The sequence below is a fragment of the Panthera pardus genome, unplaced genomic scaffold, assembly GCF_024362965.1.
Source record: "Panthera pardus isolate Hobbes unplaced genomic scaffold, ASM2436296v1 HiC_scaffold_25, whole genome shotgun sequence".
Taxonomy (NCBI): Eukaryota; Metazoa; Chordata; class Mammalia; order Carnivora; family Felidae; genus Panthera; species Panthera pardus.
The window spans coordinates 20,845,392-20,868,465 of record NW_026526821.1 but is presented as its reverse complement, the minus strand read 5'-3'; the positions used below and the strand labels follow the sequence as shown (position 1 = coordinate 20,868,465).

At 47.4% G+C, this 23,074-nt stretch overlaps 1 protein-coding gene across 3 annotated transcripts in view; it reads left to right on the top strand.

Annotated features, from left to right (window-relative positions):
• The window catches only part of DHX35 (DEAH-box helicase 35), a 66,303-nt gene that overhangs the window by 27,490 nt on the left and 15,739 nt on the right, over nucleotides 1-23,074 (top strand). For all 3 annotated transcript variants that reach the window (XM_019458504.2, XM_019458502.2, XM_019458501.2), the window contains 7 exons: nucleotides 6,150-6,262; nucleotides 7,442-7,538; nucleotides 8,406-8,564; nucleotides 10,464-10,674; nucleotides 14,942-15,066; nucleotides 18,052-18,106; nucleotides 21,531-21,626. In XM_019458504.2, coding sequence (XP_019314049.1) covers nucleotides 6,150-6,262; nucleotides 7,442-7,538; nucleotides 8,406-8,564; nucleotides 10,464-10,674; nucleotides 14,942-15,066; nucleotides 18,052-18,106; nucleotides 21,531-21,626 — 856 coding nt within the window. The remainder of the gene's footprint in view (nucleotides 1-6,149; nucleotides 6,263-7,441; nucleotides 7,539-8,405; nucleotides 8,565-10,463; nucleotides 10,675-14,941; nucleotides 15,067-18,051; nucleotides 18,107-21,530; nucleotides 21,627-23,074) is intronic.

Sequence of the window (23,074 nt, the reverse complement as noted above, 5' to 3'; positions counted from 1 at the left end):
TACTGTGTTTCTCCCCACGCAGGCAGTTTCTTTGTTACTTTTCTCGGTATGAGGTTATATTTCTTGGATTTATTTATGACTGTGGCATTTATGTTTAGATTTTTTTTGCATGTGCAGTTGAAGTTTTCCCTGTATGTGTAATAATTTCCATGTTATTACTTTGATAGCTCAGCTTACGTTATTTTTCTCTCTTACCAAGTAATATTTTAGTTCTAACAGCAGTTCAACTTAGATAATTTTGATCACTTCCTGTATGTAAATATATAAATAAATATAAGTATAAATATATACTAATAAAGTAAGTATAAACATATACTAATATACTGTGCTAAGCACAGTGCTGGCTACGGGTGATCGATACCCTCCCTGAACTTCTTGGGAAGCTGACACATAAATAGATGTTTACAGATCAGTATGTCAAGGTGCTGAGACGGCTAAAGCGAGGGCTGCTTAAGTCTAGCTGGCTGGAGGACGTCCAGAAGCTTTCACAGAAGTCAGACATCCCATTTGGGTTCAAAAGATGCGCAGAAGTCTGCCAGAATGGCAGGGGTGGGGAAGGGCATTCTAAGCAAGCATAGAACCACGGGGGCATGATGCCATGTGTCCAAGGGGCTGTGAGGCAAGTGGAGGTGGGAGTCTTCCCTTGCCTCCAGGGCCTGTGGGGTACGATCTGCCCCCAGTCCCTTCTCTTGTCACCTCTTTGACTTCCTCTCCGTCCACAGTCTCTCCTATGCACCTCACACCCGGCCTCATCTTGCTGTTCCTCAGAAAAACCCAAGTATGCTTTTACTCTGGCGGGACCCTCTCTCTAGACCGTGCTCCCACACGTTCTCGTGACTCCCTCACTTCATCCCGGGTTTGACCGTGTATTAGTCTCTCTGAGAGGCCTTTTCTCACTCCCCTGACTGAAACCGCGCCTTGCTGCTCTCCATTATCGTACTCTGCTCAGTTCTTCTGTTTAGCATTTGTTAGTACCCAGCATTGTGTGCATAGCCAAGTGTTTGTTTATTGTGTGTCTCCCGTCAGTAAAATAAAAGTTCCGCGAAGATTGGGACTTGGAATGTCTTAGTATTTTATCCCTTTCACCTGAAACAGTGTCTGGCACAGAGTAGATGCTTATAGGTTTAGAGAATTTTGACAGAATGGGAAGCCCTGGGAATTAAAATGGAGAGGTTGGGAGGGGTCAGATGATGGAAGGTCTTATAGGCCAAGCAGAGGAGGAAGGATCCACCCCATACCTGATTGGGAGCCCTGGGATAGTGTGAGGAGGGGCAGTGCCTTGATCAACTTTAAGTTCTAGAAAGATCACCCTGGGTGCCCTGTAGAAGAGGCCGGAGTAGATGTGGAGAGAGATACCAGTCAGCAGGCCAGTTCTTTCATCCAGCTGAGATGTGAAAAGGGCCTGGCCCCTGGCTCCTGGCCTCCCTGTGGCTTCAGGGATTCAGAGAAACTTGGAGAGAGAAAAAACTCAGTGTGTCTAAGAGGGGTGTCTGCGTGTGTAGCCTGGCTGATTTCTTGGACCTTCTCAAGGCCGTCTCTTGTCTTTAGTTGGCTCTTGATAACTTTTGGGTCAAAGCTCTTTGTTGCCCTCTTGAATTACTTCTCACCCCATAGCGTATGGCACCTGCCGGCACACCGGTTAGAGGGCTCTGCCCCACCTCACCTCCCGTCATTGCCTCCGTGCCCACGTTGCACAGAGCATCTGCTTCTGTTTGACCTCTTACCTTCGTCTCCCCTTCTCTTTTAAAAATGATTGCCAACAGTTTTTATTGTGTTTGAAAATGATGACGTCCCAGTGTTTTCTTAGAATTGTTGTGGAAAAAAAAAAAAAAAAAAAAAAAAAAAAGAATTGTTGTGGAAATTTATTGCTTCCAGTATCCTTTCCTTGTCTTTTGGTGTGGCCCAGAGACTTAAAAAAAACGGCTTCTTTCCATTCTGCCTATAGTAGTTGATATAGGTGGACTTTCTGGAAGTAGGTTTTTTAAGTGGGAGAGTGGAGTGTAGGAAGCTTGGCACGGCCTGGGGGTGCTTTATGATGCAAGGCATGCTGGGCCTTTGCTCCTTCACCCACCCTTGCTCAGCTTCTCCTCTGCGAGGGGGAGGGGCCTGTGTGTGCGTGAGCAGGGATCTCACGGGCAGGAGTCAGTCCTATGTGACTGAGGGCGTCGGAGGGTGGGAGTGGGTGCGCGTGGGGCGTGGGGTGGGAGTCCCTACGTGAGAGGAAGAGGGTGAGAGAAATCAGTGTACTGGAGTGAGGGAGTGGGGAGAGTGAGGGTCGAGGTGGCAGGATGTGGCTACAGCAGCGTTTGCCCTGGAGGCCCAGGTGTGCCAGACCCTCTCCCCTGGCTTCTCAGCTCCTGGCTCTGTGGGCGACGGACTAATTCCAGGCCCCACTGTCTGGAGGGGTAGATGCCATCTGCTCTGGTTTCAGGGCCTGGGGACACCTAGCCTGGCAGCGAAGACACCGGTGACCGCGGCCTGGTGGGGGCAGAGGCAGGCGGAGTACGATTGGGCCCATCGGATCGTGGCCTTGATTCGGTTAGCTGCTTTGTTAATGGAAGCTTAATCGTACGAGCAATTCTAGAACATGACCAGGTATAATTAGGAAGTATTAATTGACCATTGTATCACAGGCTATTGTTTTTCTTTTATGTGCTTCCATCCACATGGCAGGAAATCTGGTTGCTGACAATGCCGAGGTTTTTTGTCACTGGTCCAGCTGCTTGCAGAAGACTGATTTGTCTTTCCAGATTCCTAGAGAAGGAACTGAGGGTCAGCTGGGGTCAGGTACCCCCTCGGGACCAATCTGCATTGACCAAGGGCTGTGGGCCTGTGGTGTAGACATGGCCGCTGGGAGCCCACTTCTGTGGGTCAGGTCTGGGCAGCTGTCGGGGAGGGGAAAGTGGTGAGCTGGGAAGACAGCCCAGCAGATGTCCTCATCGTTTACACTCTGTTCCAGAGACCGTCCTCTTTTTGTCATTTGATGTTCCGGGCCGTGTGTCTGTGTTGGTCCGAGCCCACCTCTTTGAGACCTGACTCACACGCTCCTTTTCCTGGAGCTCCTTCCTCACCTCGCTCTCACCGTTCCTTCATTCGGCCTCACGCTGTATTTATTTGCTCTCTAGCCTGTAACTCTATGTAGTATACTTATGTATGTATACTATGTAGTAACTTTATGTTTCCAGATGAAGATGAAAGGTAATTATCCTGAGGCTAAAAATCTTGTGCCTCCTCAGTAACACTGAGTTTCATTTCCTGAAAGAGCAAGTCCCTGTCCGTTCTCTTCGGCACCACATGTTCGGAATGAGGTGTAGCCATCCTCCTTGTTCTGCTTGGCTTTTTGGTAACATTCGGTTCTCTTCACCAGGCCCCCCCCCCCTTTTTTTTTTCTAATGTTTATTGATTTATTTTGAGAGAGAGCACGAGCAGGGGAGGGGCCGAGAGAGTGGGAGAGAGAGAATCCCAAACAGGCACCTCACTGTCCGCGTAGAGCCATCGGCTCAGAGCCCGACGCGGGGCTTGAACTCCCAAACCGTGAGACCTTGACCCGAGCCGAAGTCAGGAGTCAGCCGCTTGACCCACTGAGCCACCCAGGCGCCCCCACCAAGCCCTTCTTAAAATCTTCCTTCTCAGTCTGCTACTTCTGGATCCCCGCCGTCTCCCCTCTCTCCTGCCTCCCTGCGGCTTCCCCTCAGACTCCTTTGCTGGCTGCCGTTCCTCCTCAGGGCTGCCCGCCTCCGCGGCCTCTGGTTCAGCCGACACTTTGTGCTTGTGGCCGTCTCGACCGCGTTCCTGTGCTCCCGCTGAGTTGTTCGCAGCTGGCTGGTCACCGGCCACCTGAACTCACAGCCCCGTGACTGTTGCCTTCTCTGTGGTACTCTCTCATCATAGTTGTTCGGTCACAAGACTTGCATTGCTTCAGGGAGTGTTATCCCTGACCAAGAAGTAATTCCGTCCTCTCCACTCCCCGGCTGCCGGGCCCCGTCAGTCTTACCTCTGGCATATGCTTCGCTTTCACCCGGCCCCTGCCCAGCGTACGCCTCATTCTCTCCTCTGAGCTCTTCCGATAGCTTCCTGAGTTAGTCGGCCGGCCTCCAACCTCTTCCTGCCCCTGCCCGCCTTCACAATGGCCACCGGAGCCAGGCATCCAGAAGGCAGGTCTGACGACGTCACGCCTGTCCTCACCGCTCTCGCCTTGTGCGTCAGGTGAAGTGCCCGTGCGGCATGACGTTTGGCCCTTTCAGAGCGGTAACACGATCGCTTACTGATGATACATACTTTAGGCCAGCCCTGTGGACTATAGTCACGTACACGTACAAGTCACGACTACAGTCACGTACGCTTTATGTGGCCTGTGTGGCGGCCTTGCAGGGGAGATAGCAGTTTGTCTCTTTTGTAGACAAGAGGACTAGTTCCGAACAGGGCTGGCCTGCCCTAGACCTTGGGCCCTCTCCTCTGTCGGGGGCCCCTTTATGTCTTAGTCTGCACTCTGCTCTCATCCTGGGGGCTTGGCGGGGGGGCGGTGTCTGATCTCCTTCACAGCCAGTGATCATCTTCCTCATCCGTTCAGGCTCAGCCAGGGGTGCTGCTGCCTCTCTGAAGCCTTCCCTGAAAGCCACTCAGCGTTGACCTTTCGTTCTCTCTCAGTCACTGGCAGCTTTGTTCTGGTCACGTAGTCACTCTGCCTCGCTTTGTGTTGTGACTGGTTCTCTGCGCGCCCGTCCCCTGGAGTATTCAGTCTTTCTAGTGTGGAGGAGCCGTCCCTGCTCGGTTGTTTGGGCGTCGCTTGCAGCCTGCCTGTGCTACATGCACATCATCGGACACAGGAGGGCTGAAGTCCCTTGAAGGGAATTTATCCAAAAGGGAAGCGAAGAATGGTGCCCTGTGGTTCTTCATAGCAAAACATGGTCCTTTGTTGGCATGAGGCACTTGTATGTCTGTGCCGACTCTTCTCAGACACAACTTTGAGGTCAGCGTATAGCATCCCATTTTCTGTAGTTCAATCCGGTCGACTGTAGAAGAAGTATTCTTCCACGTGCATTCACTCGGTGCTCGATGCCGTCCTCCGTGCGCCCCCGGCTCCCGGGCACCAGGAGCGGGCCGCGGCATGGTTGGCAAAGATAGGCGGGGAAGTAAAGGAGGCAGGACTTGTGATCACGTAGGCAGACCTCCCAGGGTAATAGAAAGGGATGCCCAGCCAGGCCTCGGGGGGACTGGGTTATCACCGGCGGGAATCAGATGACACACTCCACCCAGCAGGGTTTCCGTGTTCCTCTGCCGTCGGCACAGCCACTTCCTGTCTGGCACTCGCTCCCCTGCCAGCTTCTCTGTGTATCTTGGGTCATGTTCTCCGAGAGGGGATCTTCAGTGGTGCCTCCCTGCTGCATCTTTGGCCAGAGCTCTCGGGCCAGGCCTCCCTATAGACTGCCAGTCTGGTGGTCAAGTGCCCCCAAGGAGGACATAGCCGCCTTTCCCGGAGAAACTGCCAGGAGCTACTTCTGTCCGCTGGGTGCTGTGGGAGGGCTCAGGTGTGTAGCGCGTGACCTCCCCCATACGCAGTGTTGTGCCTGCTCCCACAGGGCATGGAAAGACGGAGGAGACACCGTCCCTGCTTAAAGTCTGAGAAGGTTATCGTAAATAGGTATCTGTAACCATGGTGCCAGGACCGTACCTGGTGTTCATGGAAGTGTAAGTTTCCTCTATTAATTGATAACCTGTGTGATCACATATGTGCTTTCCAGATCGGCCCGACTTAATCTGTGTTTAATTTGCATCACACCTTTTGACCCAGTTTTCTGTTAAATAAAATACAGAGGATAAAAATAAGATAAGTAATATCACAGCTACATGTTGACCCAGATCCATTAGTGAATAGTTTTGAAATCTTCATTATTTTTTATCAAACCTTAGTAGAGTCAGTCCATCATTGAAATGTCATTCCTCAAAATTGCAGTAATAAAAACACAATTTTTAGTAGTTATTTTATAATCCATAGGCCATGTAATATATATCCAGTCTCTTCTACCCAGCCCCTGCTCTTCCAGTTTTATATTATTTTCTTTCTTTCTGTGAGTTACTGTGAATCTTTTTTTTTTTTTAGAGAAATTAAGTTTTGTTTTGTTTTGTTTTTTGTTTTGTTGTTTTAATAGAAATTCCGGGATTTCTTTAATCAAAATGAGACCAGTGACCCAACGAGGGATACGTGCGTGATCCTTACAGTAGAAGGGCGAACATTTCCAGTGGACATCTTTTATCTACAAAGGTTTGATGACCCTTGCCTTTTTAATGATGGTTGTCAGCAGACCTGGCCTGTGTTGTGGAACGAGAAGCAATTGCATCCGCTCCCAGCCCCAAGGGCAGTATGCCAGGCTGGGGAGAGGGGCATGTTTCGTGTCTCCTGTCACTGGCAGGATGTTCTGGAGCCCTGTCGGTGTCGCTGCTCAATGCGTTTGAACTCTTGACACCGGTGGGCAGATTCCTGGGCATCTGTGGTCACGGTCTCAGTGGGAGAGAGCCAAGGGGTAACAAGATTACAGGGAGGAGGCCTGGTGGTCTTCAGAATGGGGGTTTCCCAGGCTGCCTGTCTGCGAGAGCAGCAGTAATGATTTGAATCATTTGTTTCTTCGCTCTCTTCATCTTTGCAAGAAGGCCTGGTTGACATGGTTGGGAGGAGCCCCCTTGGATAGGAAGGGTGCATCCTAATTCCTACACCTAGTCACCGCACAGATGAACACCAGGAGCCTGGCGCAGTGGTTGATAAGGCCAGAGCTGGGAGTCTGACTTCTGAGTTGTTCTCGCTGGACAGCGCATCCATTAGCTTCGAGTACCCCACTCAGACTTGCTGCCAGTGATCAGGAGGGAAGATAGAAAGAGTGTGGAATTTAGCACTGGAACCATAGCCCTCAGTTTTCACTGACCAGCCATCTGTGCATGCTAAAGATAGCACATTTATTTGCATGAGTTTTTATTTCTTTGCAGGTAAAGCTAAGAATCATGGTATCCATGTAATTATGGGTTACTTTTTTTTTAATGTTTATTTTGAGAGAGTGAGAGCATGCGTGTGTGTGTGTGTGTGTGTGTGTGTGTGTGTGGAGAGAGAGAGGGAGGGAGGGAGAATCCCAAGCAGGCACCACACTGTCAGCACAGAGCCGACACAGGGCTGGATTTTAGGAACCGTGAGATCATGACCTGAGCTGAAATAATGAGAGTTGGACGCTTTACCTGACGAGCCACCCAGGCGCCCCTATGGATTACTTTTGAATGCTGCCTTAAAAAAAAAAAGGAAAAAAGTGGATGACTATTTTATTTATTCACATACTGTTCACCTGCCAGGCAGGCCCAAACTAACTTTCATGAGGTTTTGCTGCTGGATTATTAGGCTAATTAATCTATAATTGATGAGCGTGTCCTACTGATGAATTTATCTCCTACGTCTTTTCAGTCCTGTTCCAGATTATATCAAATCAACTGTAGAGACTGTGATGAAAATTCACCAGACAGAGGGAGATGGAGACATACTAGCATTTCTTACTGGCCAGGTAATTCCACTGGAATTTTCTCTGATAAACAGACATGTTAAGGCAACACCAAAATTAACACAGGGGCGTGTTCCTTTACTTAACTATTCATTTCAGATTTTATTGTATCTTGTGATTAATTAATTGCATATAAAATTGTTTGGATTGATGTCATTCATCTACCGACTGGATTGTCAGGGAATCATTAGCTCCCGCCTGTTCTATCTGCAGAGGGTTCAGTGTATTTTAAATTTATTAGTTGGTTCCAAAGTAAACGAGGCAGTCAGCGGGCTGTTGTGCTAACCGTGGTGAAATGCTGTGTTAGGGACCCTTTGTGCATGTGTGTTGGCTGCTGTATGCCTCTTTCCCGGCGACACCACCCCTCCTGGGGTGGTGAGCGGGCACATCCCTGGAAAATCACCTGAACAAGCCCACTGCTCACTCAGGGTTGGAGCACTGTTCAGAACCACCCTCCAGCCGTAGTCTTTTCCACTGTCGAACACTTTCCACAGGACGGTAGTCCTTTCTGGGGAAAGCTTGTAGTGATTTTATGTGTCACAGCTTGTCCACATGTAGGACGTGCTTTGTTTACCACAGTACGTGAAAGCTGTGTAAAATAGTCATTGTTTTTGTTGATTGGGAGCTCTTGTATTCACTGCAGATAGTATAGGTGTCAGTAATGAACCTGACAGTTGCAAATTTTCACCCCATAGGCACCACTGTTCAGTAGCATTTGATTAAAAACCGCCCCACAGCAGAGTGTGCTCGCCCTGGGAATCGTGAATCCTACCACAGTTAAAATTCCGGTCCTGAATTAACATTTTCTTTCAAAAATGACGTGCTTCAAACTGATCTCGGGTTCTTTGGTTCCTGGTTTGATGTTTTTAGGAAGAGGTGGAAACGGTCGTGTCTATGCTAATCGAGCAGGCTCGGGCGCTAGGGCGAACTGGGATGAAGAGACACCTCCGGGTCCTGCCCATGTACGCAGGACTGCCTTCCTTTGAGCAAATGAAAGTGTTTGAAAGGGTGTCACGCAGCGTCAGAAAGGTGAGACTAACCCGCTGACCAGGGCCTTGGCAGCCATCTGTGATGGCTGGGAAGGTTTTTTGTTTGTTTGTTTGCTTATTTTTTAATGGAAGTGAAACTTGGTAAGACTTTTAGGTCCAGGTTTCTGTGCAGTAGAGCTAAACGCACACAATAAATCACAATGAATATGGCGTTCAGAAATCTCTAAAGCTGCCCCACAGAAGGATCACTGTGACAGCAATGATCAGAACAAGTGACTCCTCTCTGCCTCTTTTCTGTCTGCTTAGTATTGTTCCCTATGGCACGATACTGGCTTGCTTGACGTGAGTGTCTTAGTGAATCGTGTAGATGAGTTACTACAAATGGTTTCTAAACCGTTTGTTTTAGGCATCAGCAGTTAGCCTATGGAGCCAAGTTTAGATCAGTTAATTCAAAGTGTGGTTTTAAAAATATTTAGCCTGGAAATTGGGGTGGGGAAGGGTGTGGTGAGAAACATGAGTTGGAAGGAACGAGCAGGCGGCCAGCCTGTGTCCCACTTGTTGTCCCCTGGGCCTGGCTCAGCTTTCCTTCCCAGAGGACGAGGAAGGCCCAGACCTGGCCTGAAGCTGGCTTGTTGTAGCTGTTTATCAGCAAGCGGATGGTAGAGAACACGGTGGGTGAGGGCTGGTCTGAGGATCCACTCCCGATTCTGACCACTTGGGAGAAGTTGCCCAGCCTCCTGGTCGTTGGGGTGGAGCACCTCAAGCCTGCGAGCCCGGGGACTGTGGCCAACCAGTCAGGAGACCTGGACTCTGTGCCTGAGCTACTCGGAGCCTGGATGGGTTTCTCAACCTCAAGGCCCAGTTTTCTCAGCTGCGAAGCATAAATAACAACAAGTTTGGGTAGGTGGGTCTCTAGTATAAACTACTAAGTGTGTATTTTTACAAAACGATAGATGGAGAAGTGCCTTTGAAAGGTTCTGAGTGCTGTTATGCATGCTCCTTGCTGCTTCACATCTTCCAGGGGCAGTGCCTGGTGCACTTAGAATAAAATGCCAGCCCTCCTGGTGGCCCAGAGACTGTGCGCGATCTGGTCCTGGCTGTCCTCCAGCCTCCTCTTGTACTTCCCCTGGATTCTAGCCTCCCTGGCTGTTTCTGCTCCGAACTGTTTGTTCTGCCCGCATCTCCAGCAGGTTGGCTGGTTCTCGTTACTCAGGCCTCAGCCCAAAATCTTCTAGAGAGACTTTCCTTGGCCATCCACAGTAGCGTACCACGTTATTATTATTTAACACATAATGAGCACTGCACCCAGTAATGCTGTGTTATTACTCTGTTGCATTTTCTTCGTAGTATTTGTCACTCTCTGAGGTTGTCTGCTTGTTCATGCTCACGGCTTCTTCACCCAGACTCTCCCACGAGGATGCAGACTCTGGGAGAACAGGGGCCCTGACTTTCTTGTTCCTCATACATCCCTAGCACCTTGAGCAGTACCTGCAAAAGCATAGACAGATTCTCAGAAATGGTTCGAATGTGAGCAAATAAATGAATAAGGATGTACAAGGTGGTCATTTCCTTCAGTGATGCAAAAGGCAAAAACTAACATTCGTTGAGTCTTTATTATGGGCCGAGCACCAGGCTGTAAGTACTTTATGTATATAGTTCGCACTTGATCCCCTCCACAGCCCAGGAGGGGTGGATATTACATAGGTGAGGGACTATGCAGGAGGTCAAGTAACTTGTCCAAAGTCACACCTTAGGCAGATTTCAAGCCCAGGGCACACTGACCCTAAAACTCATGTCCTTTCCAGTCTATTAAACTGCCTCGTACAGATTCTACACTGTTGGAAATATCTTCGGTAAATCTTGTAGGATTTTGAGTAGTTTCTTAACAGTGAAAAGATCTAAGCAGCTCTTTTTTCCTCTTCTTCCTGTGGGGACCCAGGTGATCGTAGCCACCAATGTGGCTGAAACCTCCATTACAATCAGCGGGATTGTGTATGTGATCGACTGTGGCTTCGTGAAACTCCGAGCCTACAATCCCAGGACAGCCATTGAGTGCTTGGTGGTGGTCCCAGTGTCCCAGGCATCGGCCAACCAGCGCGCAGGACGTGGCGGCCGCAGCCGTTCGGGAAAATGTTACCGCCTTTATACAGGTTAGTGTGGCTTTCCTTAAGGGTTTTTGACTTTCTCATAGTGAAGCCTGAGCACTGGAGAAGATCACGCGTTTTCTCTAATGGGCAGAACTTCGCATAAAATCCAGACCCCCCTCACAAGGCCCTCTGCCCTCGGCCCCTGCTGCTTTCTTGACTCTAAACTTAGCACATTTTTGCTACTGCTCCCATCGGCCAGAGCGAGCCCATGAGTCAGCAGTTATTTGCCGTCCCCGTTCCACCCTCACGTCTGGGTGTAGGCCTGCCTGTGGCCGTGTGACCTTGCAGCCTGGGCCTCATGTCTCGGGTCCTGTCTTTCTTACCTTTTCCCTCAGCTTAATGTGCTGCTTTCTTGTTCCGGCATCCCTGATTCCTGTGAGGCCTCACACTGGGTTCCATCTTTACCTCTGGTTCAGAGCGTCTTTGCAGAGCAAACATGGCAAGCTCTGTCCTGAGACCACTGATGGAAACGGGTAGTTGTTCCACTCCAGTCACCAGGCTAGACTCTGAGGGAGCAAAATAAAATTAGGATGAAGACTGTCGCAGCCCTCACGGAACTTTCTCTCCAGCTTGAAGACAGCCTTGCCTTCGGCGGTGATATCTCTACAGCTGCTTTCTCTCTCTGTGCTGCCTTTTTGTGGGCGATGGCACCAAGGTTTCTCCCAGTTGTCCAGACCTAATTTTCACACCATTTTTAATTCTCTCCTGTGTCCAGTATCCATCTGCACTCATTTCCCAGATCAGGGCTTTTGTCATTTGTCTCTTCTTTCCTTGGTAACCATCCCCCTTGTTCAGTCCTTGATGTTATGCTTTCTTGTAGCGAATGTTGACGGGGGACCTGCTGTATGCCAGCCATCGTGCCAGGGTTTGGAGATCCAGGCCTAGGCGAGGTGTGGGCTGCGGGCACGTGGTGGACAGCCAGGGGGTAGAGGCAGCCCCCGGCATAGATTGGCACGTCACGGTGTGATAGGGCTGCCGTAACGGGATGAGCCTTGGAAGCAGAGAACAGGGAGTTATCCCGCTGGGGAGGGCTTCACGACTGAGTATTTGCACCTGATCTCACTGGCTGCCCAGTGGTTATCCAGGTGAAGGGATAAGCACCAGGCAGAGGGAATGGAAGGTGCAGGTACTTGGTGTGGAGGAAGCGAGTAAGGAGTGTTCATGGGACGTGGGGAGGCGGAGCCTGGGGCCAGAATGGAGGGGTCTTCCACCACTGAAGGCACGAAGGAAAGGTTGGAGAGGAGAGCACTGAGCCTGAAAGGATCTGGAAAGTTAGGAGAAGAGAAAGTTCCAAGATACTTGAAAATAAATGTGTTGAGGTGGAATTCACATTACATAAAATTAAGCATTTTAAATCGAACGGTTCAGTGGGATTTATTACATTTATAGTGTGCCCCACTGAGTCTGTCTGATGTCCGAATATGTCCATCGCTCCATACCCATCAAGCACTTTCTTCTCATTCCTCCCTGCCTGCTGGCAACCACCAGTCTGTTCTGTCTCAGTGGATTTTTCTGTGCGGGATATTTCCTATAAATGGGATCATACGATATTGACCTTTTGTGTCTGGCTTCTTTCAGTTTAGCATAATGAATGCTAAATGTTTTCTGGGTTCATCTCTGTTGTATTCATACTTCATTCTTCTTTTTTTTTTTAATTTTTATTTATTTTGGGGGGGGGGGGGAGAGAGAGCGCATGCGCATAAGTGGGAGAGGGGCAGAGAGAGAGGGAGACAAAGAATCCGAAGCAGGCTCCAGTCTCTGAGCTGACAGCTCAGTGTGGGGCTTGAACTTACAAACCGTGAGATCATGACCTGAGCTGAAGTTGGACCCTTAACTGACTGAGCCACCCAGGCGCCCCAGCACTTCCTTCTTTTTTGATGGCTGAATAATATTCCATTGGATGGATATACCACAGTTTGTTTATCCATTCATCAGTTGATTATTTCGGCCTTTTGGCTTTTGTGAATAGTTGCTGCTATGAAAATGTGTGTTTTGAGTACCTGTTTTTAATTCTTTTGGACATAAACCTAGGAGTGGAATTGTGGGGTCATATGGTAATTCCATGTTGAACTTTTTGAGGAACTCTTGTTATTTTTAAAGAAGAAATGACCCGCATTATCTCGTGCTCCAAAGAAGTGAAATCGTAGAATGCGGACTGAAGATAGGCAGGTAGATTTGGTTGAAAGGTCACTGACTTCCTTAGCAGGAACAGTTTCAGTGGAGTGGGGTTGGGTAGGGTTCACCCGACAGAAATGGGGTACGTTAGCATCCAGCCTCTAGGCTTTTTTGGCTAACCGGCTTCCAGATGCGCTTTCACAGAATGTAGTCCTGAGCAGAGTGCTCTCTGCTCAGACCCTTCACTGTTTCCCAGAGCCCTCCAGAACTTGCCCTCACTTATGTTCTGCCACAACCCACGTACCCTGCTCTGCCCCGCATCCGAGCTGAACCGTGCTCTTCCCGAACATACCTTCTGTGTGTCCACGCCCATTTCTCATACTTTTGATACCTTTCCTTGGGTTGTTTCCTCTGCCCGGCAGATCCCCCTTATCCTTCAGATCCTTTCTCAAATGGCAGCTTCCTCATGAAGTGACCTCAGATGCTTCCTCTAATGACTGTGCTTCCTCCTTCCCTGAGCCTCCATTTTCCTTCAGGAGGACCATTCACTGGGACCCAGCCTTGGAGTTTACTGTTTCCGGTCTCGGTGCCAGCCCTTTCATATCACTGAAGCGTCTCACAGCTGCTCCCGCAGCTCCTGGCCCAGGGCCTTGTGTAGTCGAGTCCTCAGTGGAATTTAATTGAGTGTCCTTGAACTCTTGGGAAGCACTGCTTCCTGAGAGCAGTATCTCAGCAGGGTTGTCTCGTATCTGATAACTTTGCTCTCCCTTGGCCAGCAGTGTGCTTGGAAAATGTGGTTATCCTACCAAAAGCTGTCCCCAAATACTCTTGAAACCCAGAGGGAGGATCCCATTTGGAACTTCCTGTTGTCGTCTGTTATTCTGAACCTTCCAGCCAGACCTGTGCGTTTGGCAATCTGCATCCATCAGTCCTCAGAATATTGGTTGTTTCTGAAAACATTTTTGAAGTTCTTCAGGGATAGTGCTGTTTCTTCATGATACCTTTTGTTGTTGTTTACTTTCCTTAGTTAACCAAAGCCTTATGATCTGCATGGAGCTTGGGTGAGCCTTGTGTTAAAGAGGGTGTGCGTAGTTAAAATGTTGACTGATTAGAGGGATTTGTGGGTGGAGCATGCTGTGTATAATCCGGAAGCTTACTGAATATATACAGAAGTGATTTAATCCCTTCCTCCCTCTTTTTCCTCCACCCTGTTTGTCAGGCTTTTATTAAAAGGCCTCCCAAAGCCTCTTCCTCCCTACCCCTCTCCTGTGGCCTCCCATCTTGGCATCACCTTGTGGTGCTTTTTCCTGTCGGTCACCTTTTGTCACTGACGGGGCATGTCAGCATTCCTTGATCTGTTTGGGGCAGCATCAGATTCTGAGTGTGACGCATACCTGGCCCGTTGGTTTTAAAAGATAGATTTGGACGATTTTTGCCCTTTGTAAGATTTGGTCATTTGCTCTATTGTGGTTACCGTTTTGGTGATTTGCGTTGAGATTGTTCTTGGCTGATATGTACAGTTCTTGCTTTCTAGACTTGCTGCAGCCCAGGCAGAGGGTAATGGTGCCTGGGCACCAGTAGGGATTCAGCAAGTACTTGTTGCTTTGATTAATGTTTTACTGGCAAAAAGCACATTAAAAAAGGCTCTAAAAGTAAAAGGACAGACTTTTTTAAAGATACTCTCTCTCTCTCAAAAATAAAAAAGAGGGAGGGGGTCTCCTGGGTGGCTCAGTCGGTTAAGCGTCCGACTTTGGCTCAGGTCATGATCTCACGGTTTGTGAGTTTGAGCCCCGCATCGGACTCTGCTGTCAGCACAGAGCCTGCTTTGGATCCTCTGTCCCTCTCTCTCCCTCTGCCCCTCCCCACTCGTGTTCACACATTCTCTCTCTCTCTCTCTCTCTCTTTCTCCCTCTTCCCCTTTCTCTCTCTTCCAATAAAAGGCATATTGTTTGTTTATAAAGGTATAAACAGCTAAGGTATTTTTATATAGAGTGGTCTTTTCTAAATACGAAACAACTTTGTTTTGTGACATCCTATGCATCCGATCCTAGAATCTTAAAGCCTCTTGTCAGAGACGAAAACCTGTGCCTTGGGCGTAACGATTGCATTTGACTGTGGCCTTTGACCCCAAACAGTTCTGATTTCCTATCCTCAGAGGAAGCCTTTGACAAGCTGCCTCAATGCACTGTCCCTGAGATGCAGCGTAGCAATTTGGCACCTGTCATCCTCCAGCTGAAAGCACTAGGGATCGACAACGTCCTCAGGTTCCACTTCATGTCGGTAAGTCCTGCTCTCTGTCTGCATGCCCACTGGTGAATGTCAGGACGTCAGATAGAGCAGAGCACGTCACTTTTCTTTTTTATTTCCACTTAGCTCATGCGTCGTGTGTCACTTTGCACCAGGCCCTCACAGGGTATGGGGGAGTGGAGGCAGACGGCAGACGCAACGTCCTGTACTTGTCTGCTGGGGGGGAGACAAGTAACTGATTGCAGTGCGTGGGCTCGGTGCTCTGAGAGACCACGGAAGGCCCCCGCCCTGGTTAGTCGTGTGTGAAGTGAGACCTGAAAGGCAAGAAGGATCTCAGCACGTGGGAGGGACGGGAGAGCCAGGACAGCCAGCGTGTGTGGGCCTACGTGAGGGAGCTTGACAGCTGGGGGAGAGCTGCAGGGACATCCTTGTGGCCGATCTCATTCCGGATTATTTCGAGACAGGTTTCCAGGAGTGAAATTATTGGGTCCAACGGCCATAGCCATTTTGTACATCCTTGACATGTGGCCAGATTGCTTTTATGCCTGAAGTCCGGTATTGCACGATGCCCACTCGTGGTGCCTTCATCATGCCGTTTTGTTTTCTTGTAGAGCCTTGCTGATTGCATTGGTGGCAGGGAGGGAGGAAGGAAAAATAGCTGTACCTTAATATTTGGTTTCTTAAAAGACAGTTCAAAAAAATTTATTGTCCACTTTATATTTCTTCCGAATCGTTAAGCCGTTTCTCTGTTAGAATTAGTGTCTGTGGTGATTTTTAGGAGTCCTTTAATAAAGACATTAACCTTTGTCTGTAGTATTTCTTGGAAATGGTTTTTCCAGTTATTTGTATTTTACTCTTTTTTTAATTTGTTTTTTATTTTTTAAAAAAAAAAAAAATTTAAAAAAAAAAAATTTTTTTTTTTTAACGTTTATTTATTTTCGAGACAGAGAGAGACAGAGCATGAACGGGGGAGGGGCAGAGAGAGAGGGAGACACAGAATCGGAAGCAGGCTCCAGGCTCTGAGCCATCAGCCCAGAGCCCGACGCGGGGCTCGAACTCACGGACCGCGAGATCGTGACCTGAGCCGAAGTCGGAGGCTTAACCGACTGAGCCACCCAGGCGCCCCTAATTTGTTTTTTAAATGTGCAGACATTATAAATATTTCCACAGTCAAGTCTTTCTGTCTTTGTCTCTACGATTTGTTTTGTCGTTCCTTTGCTTATGACACACTTCCTCGTATCTAGGTCAGTTAATAAACATTCAGTCATGTTTTCTTCCTGAATTTTTATGATTTGAAGACTTGAATTTTAACTCTGTTCTGCCCCGACTGCATTGTTGTGTGACAAGCCTGGGTTCCCGGATGATAAAGTCCCTGATGGCATATACATGTCATGATGAACTAGGTGAATGAAGGAATAGAAAACGTCAGCCTGTGTCCCAAAGAAAACAATTGTGTGTTCACCATAAATATGGAAAAAACGCACGCTTTGATTACTGGTGTGTGCAAGAAGTTATAAAGAAAAGATAACAGTACATGCAAATTAGAAGCTTAAGAGGAACCTCACATCTAGGATGAAATGAATATGTATTATGGCAGAAATGACATATCAGCACTTGAGAAAGTGCAAAGAGTTTTCAGGCATCCTTTGGAACTTGTGAGCTACCTGCTGGGGAAGGAGCCGAAGGAAAGGAGGCAGCAGAGTGCGTGGACAGTGGAAGCTTACCCATGCTTCTGTGGGAGACAGATATGTGCGGACTGAAAGAGCTGTAAGGCACCGCTTTACGTTAGTTAAATGATCCCATGAAGCAAGATGGTAAAATCCAAAGCTGGCACGGTTTGGGACAGCAGTTATATACTCCCGTTTGAGTCCCTGAGGGCTCTCCGACATTATCTAAGGAGCCTTAGAAATGCCTGGTATTTCTTCTCAGGGAACTTTCTGCTGAAAAAATAATTCAGAAGAAGAAAAAACACTTCGGTGTATGATCATGTTTATAGTATTGTGTATCAAATTTTTAAGTAGAATGATGAAAATCATAAATTTGTGGACAGTTGAAGAATGAGGAAAATACGTATAAATTCATCTTTGTTGATTTCTCTCTGGTTATTTTCTCCTGAAACTGTGTTGTTCTTTTTTTTTTTTTTTTTTTTTTTAACAATTGAAATCACAGGGTACATGTAACTTTGTATATTTAGCAGTGTTAATTATGTAGCAAAGAACTGGAAACCAGTCAGTTGCGCAGGACTAAGACAATTGCTTACTTTACAGAGTATGACCTTGTCGGAATATTATGCAGCCATCCAAATAATCAGGGTGAAGTTTCTATGGGTGAAAAAACACAATGAAAACAAAATCATACAGTGAGAAAAACAAACTAAAATTATACATAAGCAGTCCTTCCAGCTATCTTAAAATATAGTGTTCACGTACGGTCCCAAATCAGATGAGGCCAGAGAGAAATACTAGGTGTGTGTGGTTAGGTGAAAATACTAGGGATGTGATTTGGATTCAGAGAATCAGACTGAAGGTCACAATAGCAGCTTTGCTTAACTTCAGATTGCCTCGCATTCTCTGTTGTTTTCAGCAATTCAGATCCCGCCTCTGTCATTTGCCCTCTGTAGGCAAGGCCTGGAGCCGGGCTCTGGGTGGTCCAGGGTTGGCCACCGGGGCTGCTGGAATGGAAGGTGGAGACCATGAAGTAAAAAAATCAGAAATGTCCGATGGGAGTGGAGAAAAACAGGGAGGTTGTTCAAGATAGGGAGCCATCGCTCCTGATGGAGGGGAGCGTGGGGAGCGCTTCAAGGGGCAATGTTTAATCAAGCTGAGGTTGAAGACCAATTAGCACTAAGGATGCTGAGGAGAGAAAGGACACCTCAGGGGGTGCTGACATGAATAGAGGCCCGGAGGCCGGGAAGTATGGGGCACGTAAGAGGGAAGAGCGGCTTTGAGCAGGAAATAGTCACATTTTGTGTCTGGTACCCGAAAAAATTAACTTAGGAGGATTTTTATGTTTTTACAGCCCCCTCCAGCACAGTCGATGGTTCAAGCATTGGAGTTACTCTATGCTCTGGGAGGTATGCCTGTCTCATCCGTGTTCTCTAATCTGTTTACTAATAGATGGTATTAGGTAGGTTGTATTCACACTAGGGCTCTTAGTGTCTTTAGGAGTGGGATTGGTTCTCCCCACATATACAATCCTTTTAATAACGCTTAAGCTTTATTGAAATAAAAAAGGTGGGATCATAATTAATAGATGAAGTCCACTTATGACAATGAATACCTAAAGCATGTCAGTACATCAGAAGTTATTAATAACCATCATTGGAGCCACACTCCTGAAAGACATCTAGAAGATTGCCTACCAGTATTTCAGGTGTTACCTCTCCAGACCTTTTTCTCAGTCCCTGCACTGCGTCCTGAAATCTCAGGCTCACTATTGTCTCCCTCTTCCCCATCATTCCATTCTTGGAGTTCCCTGTGGAGAATTGGGTTGATGACCAGCCTGTGGAATTCTTTGGGGGCAAGGAAACACCATGTTATCGAGGAACCTCTGTTCTCTCGTTTAAAAATGTAGTGTTGGAGGGGCGCCTGGGTGGCTCAGTCGGTTAAGCGTCCGACTTCGGCTCAGGTCACGATCTCGCGGTATGTGAGTTCGAGCCCCGCGTCGGGTTCTGTGCTGACTGCTCAGAGCCTGGAGCCTGTTTCAGATTCTGTGTCTCCCTCTCTCTCTCTGACCCTCCCCCGTTCATGCTCTGTCTCTCTCTGTCTCAGAAATGAATAAATGTTAAAAAAAAAAAAAAATTAAAAAAAAAATGTAGTGTTGGAGCCTGAATGGCTCAGTTGGTTAAGCTCTTCGTCTCGGCTCAGGTCTTGATCTCTGGGTCACGAGTTCAAGCCCCATGTTGGGCTCTGCGCTGGGTGGGAAGCCTACTTTAAAAAAATTAATGAAAAATAAATAAATAAAAATGTAGTGTTTATCTTAAGATAGAGAAAACTGTAGCCTGAATTCATCTGTTCAGGAAGTACCTATCTTTTCTATGAATGTTGCCCCAAGTGAGCATAATGTCTGGTATGGTAGTGAGTTTCAGTAGAGGTTTTGTCCTTTGAGATTGTTTTGTTTTTAACATCTTTATTGAAGTATAATTTACATACTGTGGAACTTACCCATTTAAAATGTCCAGTTCTGTGGTTTTAGTATATTCACAGGGTTGTGCAGCCATCACCCCACGTTTAGAACATTTGGAACAGTTTTATCACCTAAGAAAGAAACCCCGTACCCACTCGTGCTCACTCCCACTCCCTGTCCCCTCCTCCTCGCAACTGTCCTAGGCAACTGCTAATCGAATCTCTGTCTCTGTAGATTTGCCTGTTCTGGACATTTCACAGAAGTGGAGTCACATATATGTGGTCTTTTGCGATTGGCTTCTTTCATTCAGCACGATGTTTTCATGGTTCATGTATGTTGTAGTGTGTGTTGATAATTCATTCCCTTTTATGGCTGAATAACATAGCATCGTGTGGGTTGGATATACCAGATAGTATCCTTATCCACTGAGCAATTGATTTTTGTACAAATACAAAATTTTTGTATTTTTGGCTAATACAAATAATGCTGCTGTAAACATTTGTGTGCTAGTTTTTGGTGGACATTCCTACCAGCCGTGTATGAAGATTCCACTTGCTTCACATAATAACATTCGAGCAAGTTGCCAACACCTGTTATCTGTGTTTTGTGTTATAGTCATCCTCGTGGATATGAAGTGGTATCTTGTGGTTTTGATTTGCATTTCCCTAGTGACTAATGACGTTAAGCACTTTTTCCTGTGCTTGTTGGCCATTCGTGGAACTTTGGAGAAATGTCCATTCAAATCCTTTGCCCATTTTCCCTTGGGTTATTGTCTTTTTATTATTGAGTTGGAGGAGTTCTTTATGTATTCTGGGTATACGTTTCTTATCAGATCTGTGATTTGTAAATACTTCTCCCACTCAGTGGGTTGGCTTTTCACTTTTCTTGATGGTACCATTGGTAATACAAAAGCTTTAAGTTTTCACGCAGTTCAGTATACGTATTTCTAATTCTGTTGCTTGTGCTTTTGGTGTGTTAACCTAAGAAACCATTGCCGACCCATGGGCATGGATATCTCTTAGGTTTTCTTTGAAAGGTTTTTATAGTTTCTAGCTCTTACATTTAGTACATCTGTGACCCCCCCCTTTTTTTTAATGTTTATTTTTTTGAGAGAGATAGCTCAAGCTGGGGAGGGGCAGAGAGAGGGGAGGACAGAGGATCTGAAGTCGGCTCCGTGCTGACAGCAGAGAGCCCGATGCGGGGCTCGAATTCACCAACTGTGAGATCGTGACCTGAGCAGAAGTTGGACCCTCAACCGACTGAGCCACCGCGGTGACCCTGTGATCTTACGGGTTAATTTTTTTGTATGGGGTCCATCTGTATTCATTACCTTTATGATACCTCTCTGGGAAGGAATAGCCAATGACTGATTTAAAAGATCGTCAGTGATTTAAAAGGCCTTTGGGTGGGTCTTCCTCGCGTCAGCCCAGGGAGAGTGTGAGCTGGTTTCCATCCCTTGTTCTCAGGCGTGTAGTAGGACCCCGAGAGTCGGCTTTCCTGGGATAGTCTGTAACGAGTATGAGGGAACACTGACTACATAGTTTTTCATCTGGCTTGATTTTCCTCCAGTCCAACAGAATGGAAGCTAAAGTTATTTTCTCTTTCTTCACCTCCCTGAATAAGCTGGAGAAGGCAGGGGGAACCACCTGACTTAATTAACAGTCACCAGCCGAATTACCACCTTTCAAGAGATGATTACATGGGAACAGAAGAGAAATTGCCTTTTCTGTCTTACTCTGAGCTCTGCAGCTCACACTCTCTCTGGGCCGGCACACCTTGGGAACAGTCTAAACGGTAGTAAAATAATAAATAGTCACCGTCTCAGGAATCCAGTCCCTGTATATTGGCTAGTGGTGAAGAGACAAGGAGGGATGTGGGGAACTGGGACCCGCCCAATTCAGTAGACTGCCCAGGAGGCAGTTGGATAAACACTTCTGGTGCTGGCATCCAAGAGAGATGTGGGCAAGTGTTCGGCTTCAGAGTCGCTGGCCTTGTACTTGCTCTCTTACCGCGGGAGGAACAGACGGTGCAGGATGCCATTCTGGGACATCTGCACTTGAAAAGAGCAGGCTCTGGGGTGGGTGATGGGAGCGGGAAGGAGGGGAGGCTGCAGGGCCCTTTCCCTGTAATTCAGTCCTTGAATAGAAGCTGTTAGAAGTCTCCGTTTTTCAAAATTGGGTCTTCAGGAGCCCAGAGGGGATCTTTTCTTCTTTTACTGTAACAGCCGTCCCGGTGTCAATGGAGTTTGGTAGCATGATTCATCTTTTGGGTATCTTTTTTAGCACATATCGCCTTTTATTCTCTCGATAACTACATCTTCCAACACAATGGTACGTGCCTTCTGATTTTCCTTGTTGTTGTTCTTCTGGCAGGTCTGGACAAAGACTGTCGCCTCACTGAACCGCTTGGCATGAGAATAGCAGAGTTTCCTTTGAATCCCATGTTTGCAAAAATGCTGCTTGAATCAGGTAGGTGGAGACGGACAGTTCTCATTGATTTTGTCACCAACTTCTTTCGACTTTTGTGCACCCTGGGGAAGAGGGCACAGAATCTTCTGAGGAGCGAAGGAGCTTTCCCATGATGCTGTCTGATGTGGGGCATGTTGTTAACTTGGGATTCAGTGTCTGTCGTCATTAATTCAGCAAAAACTTCTGTTTCTTTTCTGGGGGCCTAGACCTAACGCCTGACCTGTTTGAAAAAAAAAAAAAAAAAAAAAAACCAGAGAAGTTTTTTTCTTTTTTTTTTCATTATGGTAAAAAATACATAAAATTTACCATTTTAACCATTTTTAAGTGTACAGTTTTGAGGCATTGAGTACATTCACATTGTTTTTCAACCCCTATCACTATCCACTTCCAGACCTGCCAGAAGAACTTTTTCATCTTTTCAGACTGAAACTCTGTACCCCTTAAATACCAACTCCCTATTCCCTCCCCTCCAGCCCCTGCAACCACCTTTCTCCTCTCTGTCTCTATGAATTTGACCGTTCTGGGAACCTCACTTCCGTGGAACCCTACAGTGTCTGTCCTTCTGTGACCGATTTAGTTCACTTGATGTACTGTCTTCCAAGGTTCATTCATGTTGTAGCACATGTCAGAATGTCCTTCTTCAAGGCTGAATAATATTCCATTGTGTGTATGTTCCATTCATCTGTAGAGGGACACTTAGATGGCTCCCACCTTTTGGCTGTTGTGAATAGTGCTGCTGTGAACACGGGCACACGAGCATCTGTTTGAGTCCCTGCTTTCACTTTTTTGGGGTATATACTTTACAGTGGAATTGCTGGGCCACCCGGTAACTCTATAATTTTTTTGAGGAGGCACCGTACCGTTTTCCCCAGAGGCTCCACTGTTTTGTATTCCCTCTCCCAGCACACGAGGGTCCCAACTTCTCTGACGCCTTCAGATTTTTGTGACATTATGAGTTAAGTTCATAAGTCAGAGATCTTCTCATTGTACGTCAGAATCATCTGGAGACTATAGTTTCTGTGTTTCTCCCCCCAGCCACCATCCCCGGTGGGAAAGGAAGTAAGAATTTTTCTTGCCTTTGGCTAGCTTGTGCACTCACTAGGAATTTGCAAAGCTGTATTTCAGACTAAGCCAGACTAAGCATGGTGGGAGTTAGCTATACTTGTGTTTAGGAGTGCCCGGATGACCTCAGGCTTACACTGAGAAGCGGGGCTCTTAAGTTTGGGGTGGGGGGGGCGCATATCGGTCGTGAGGCAGGGAGCTGTGGGAAGGGGGCCGGGCAGTGCAGTTTGCTCTCACTGTCCAGTGCCCTGAGGCATTGATTGCCACAGACCCAGTTTCCAGGGCAGGGTGCTGCCCTGGTCTGCGTGTGCCTTGAGCTTGCCAGGTGGGGTGGGCCCTAGCGAGAGGGAGGCCACCCCAGAGGAGGGTATAGGAAGAGAGAGATC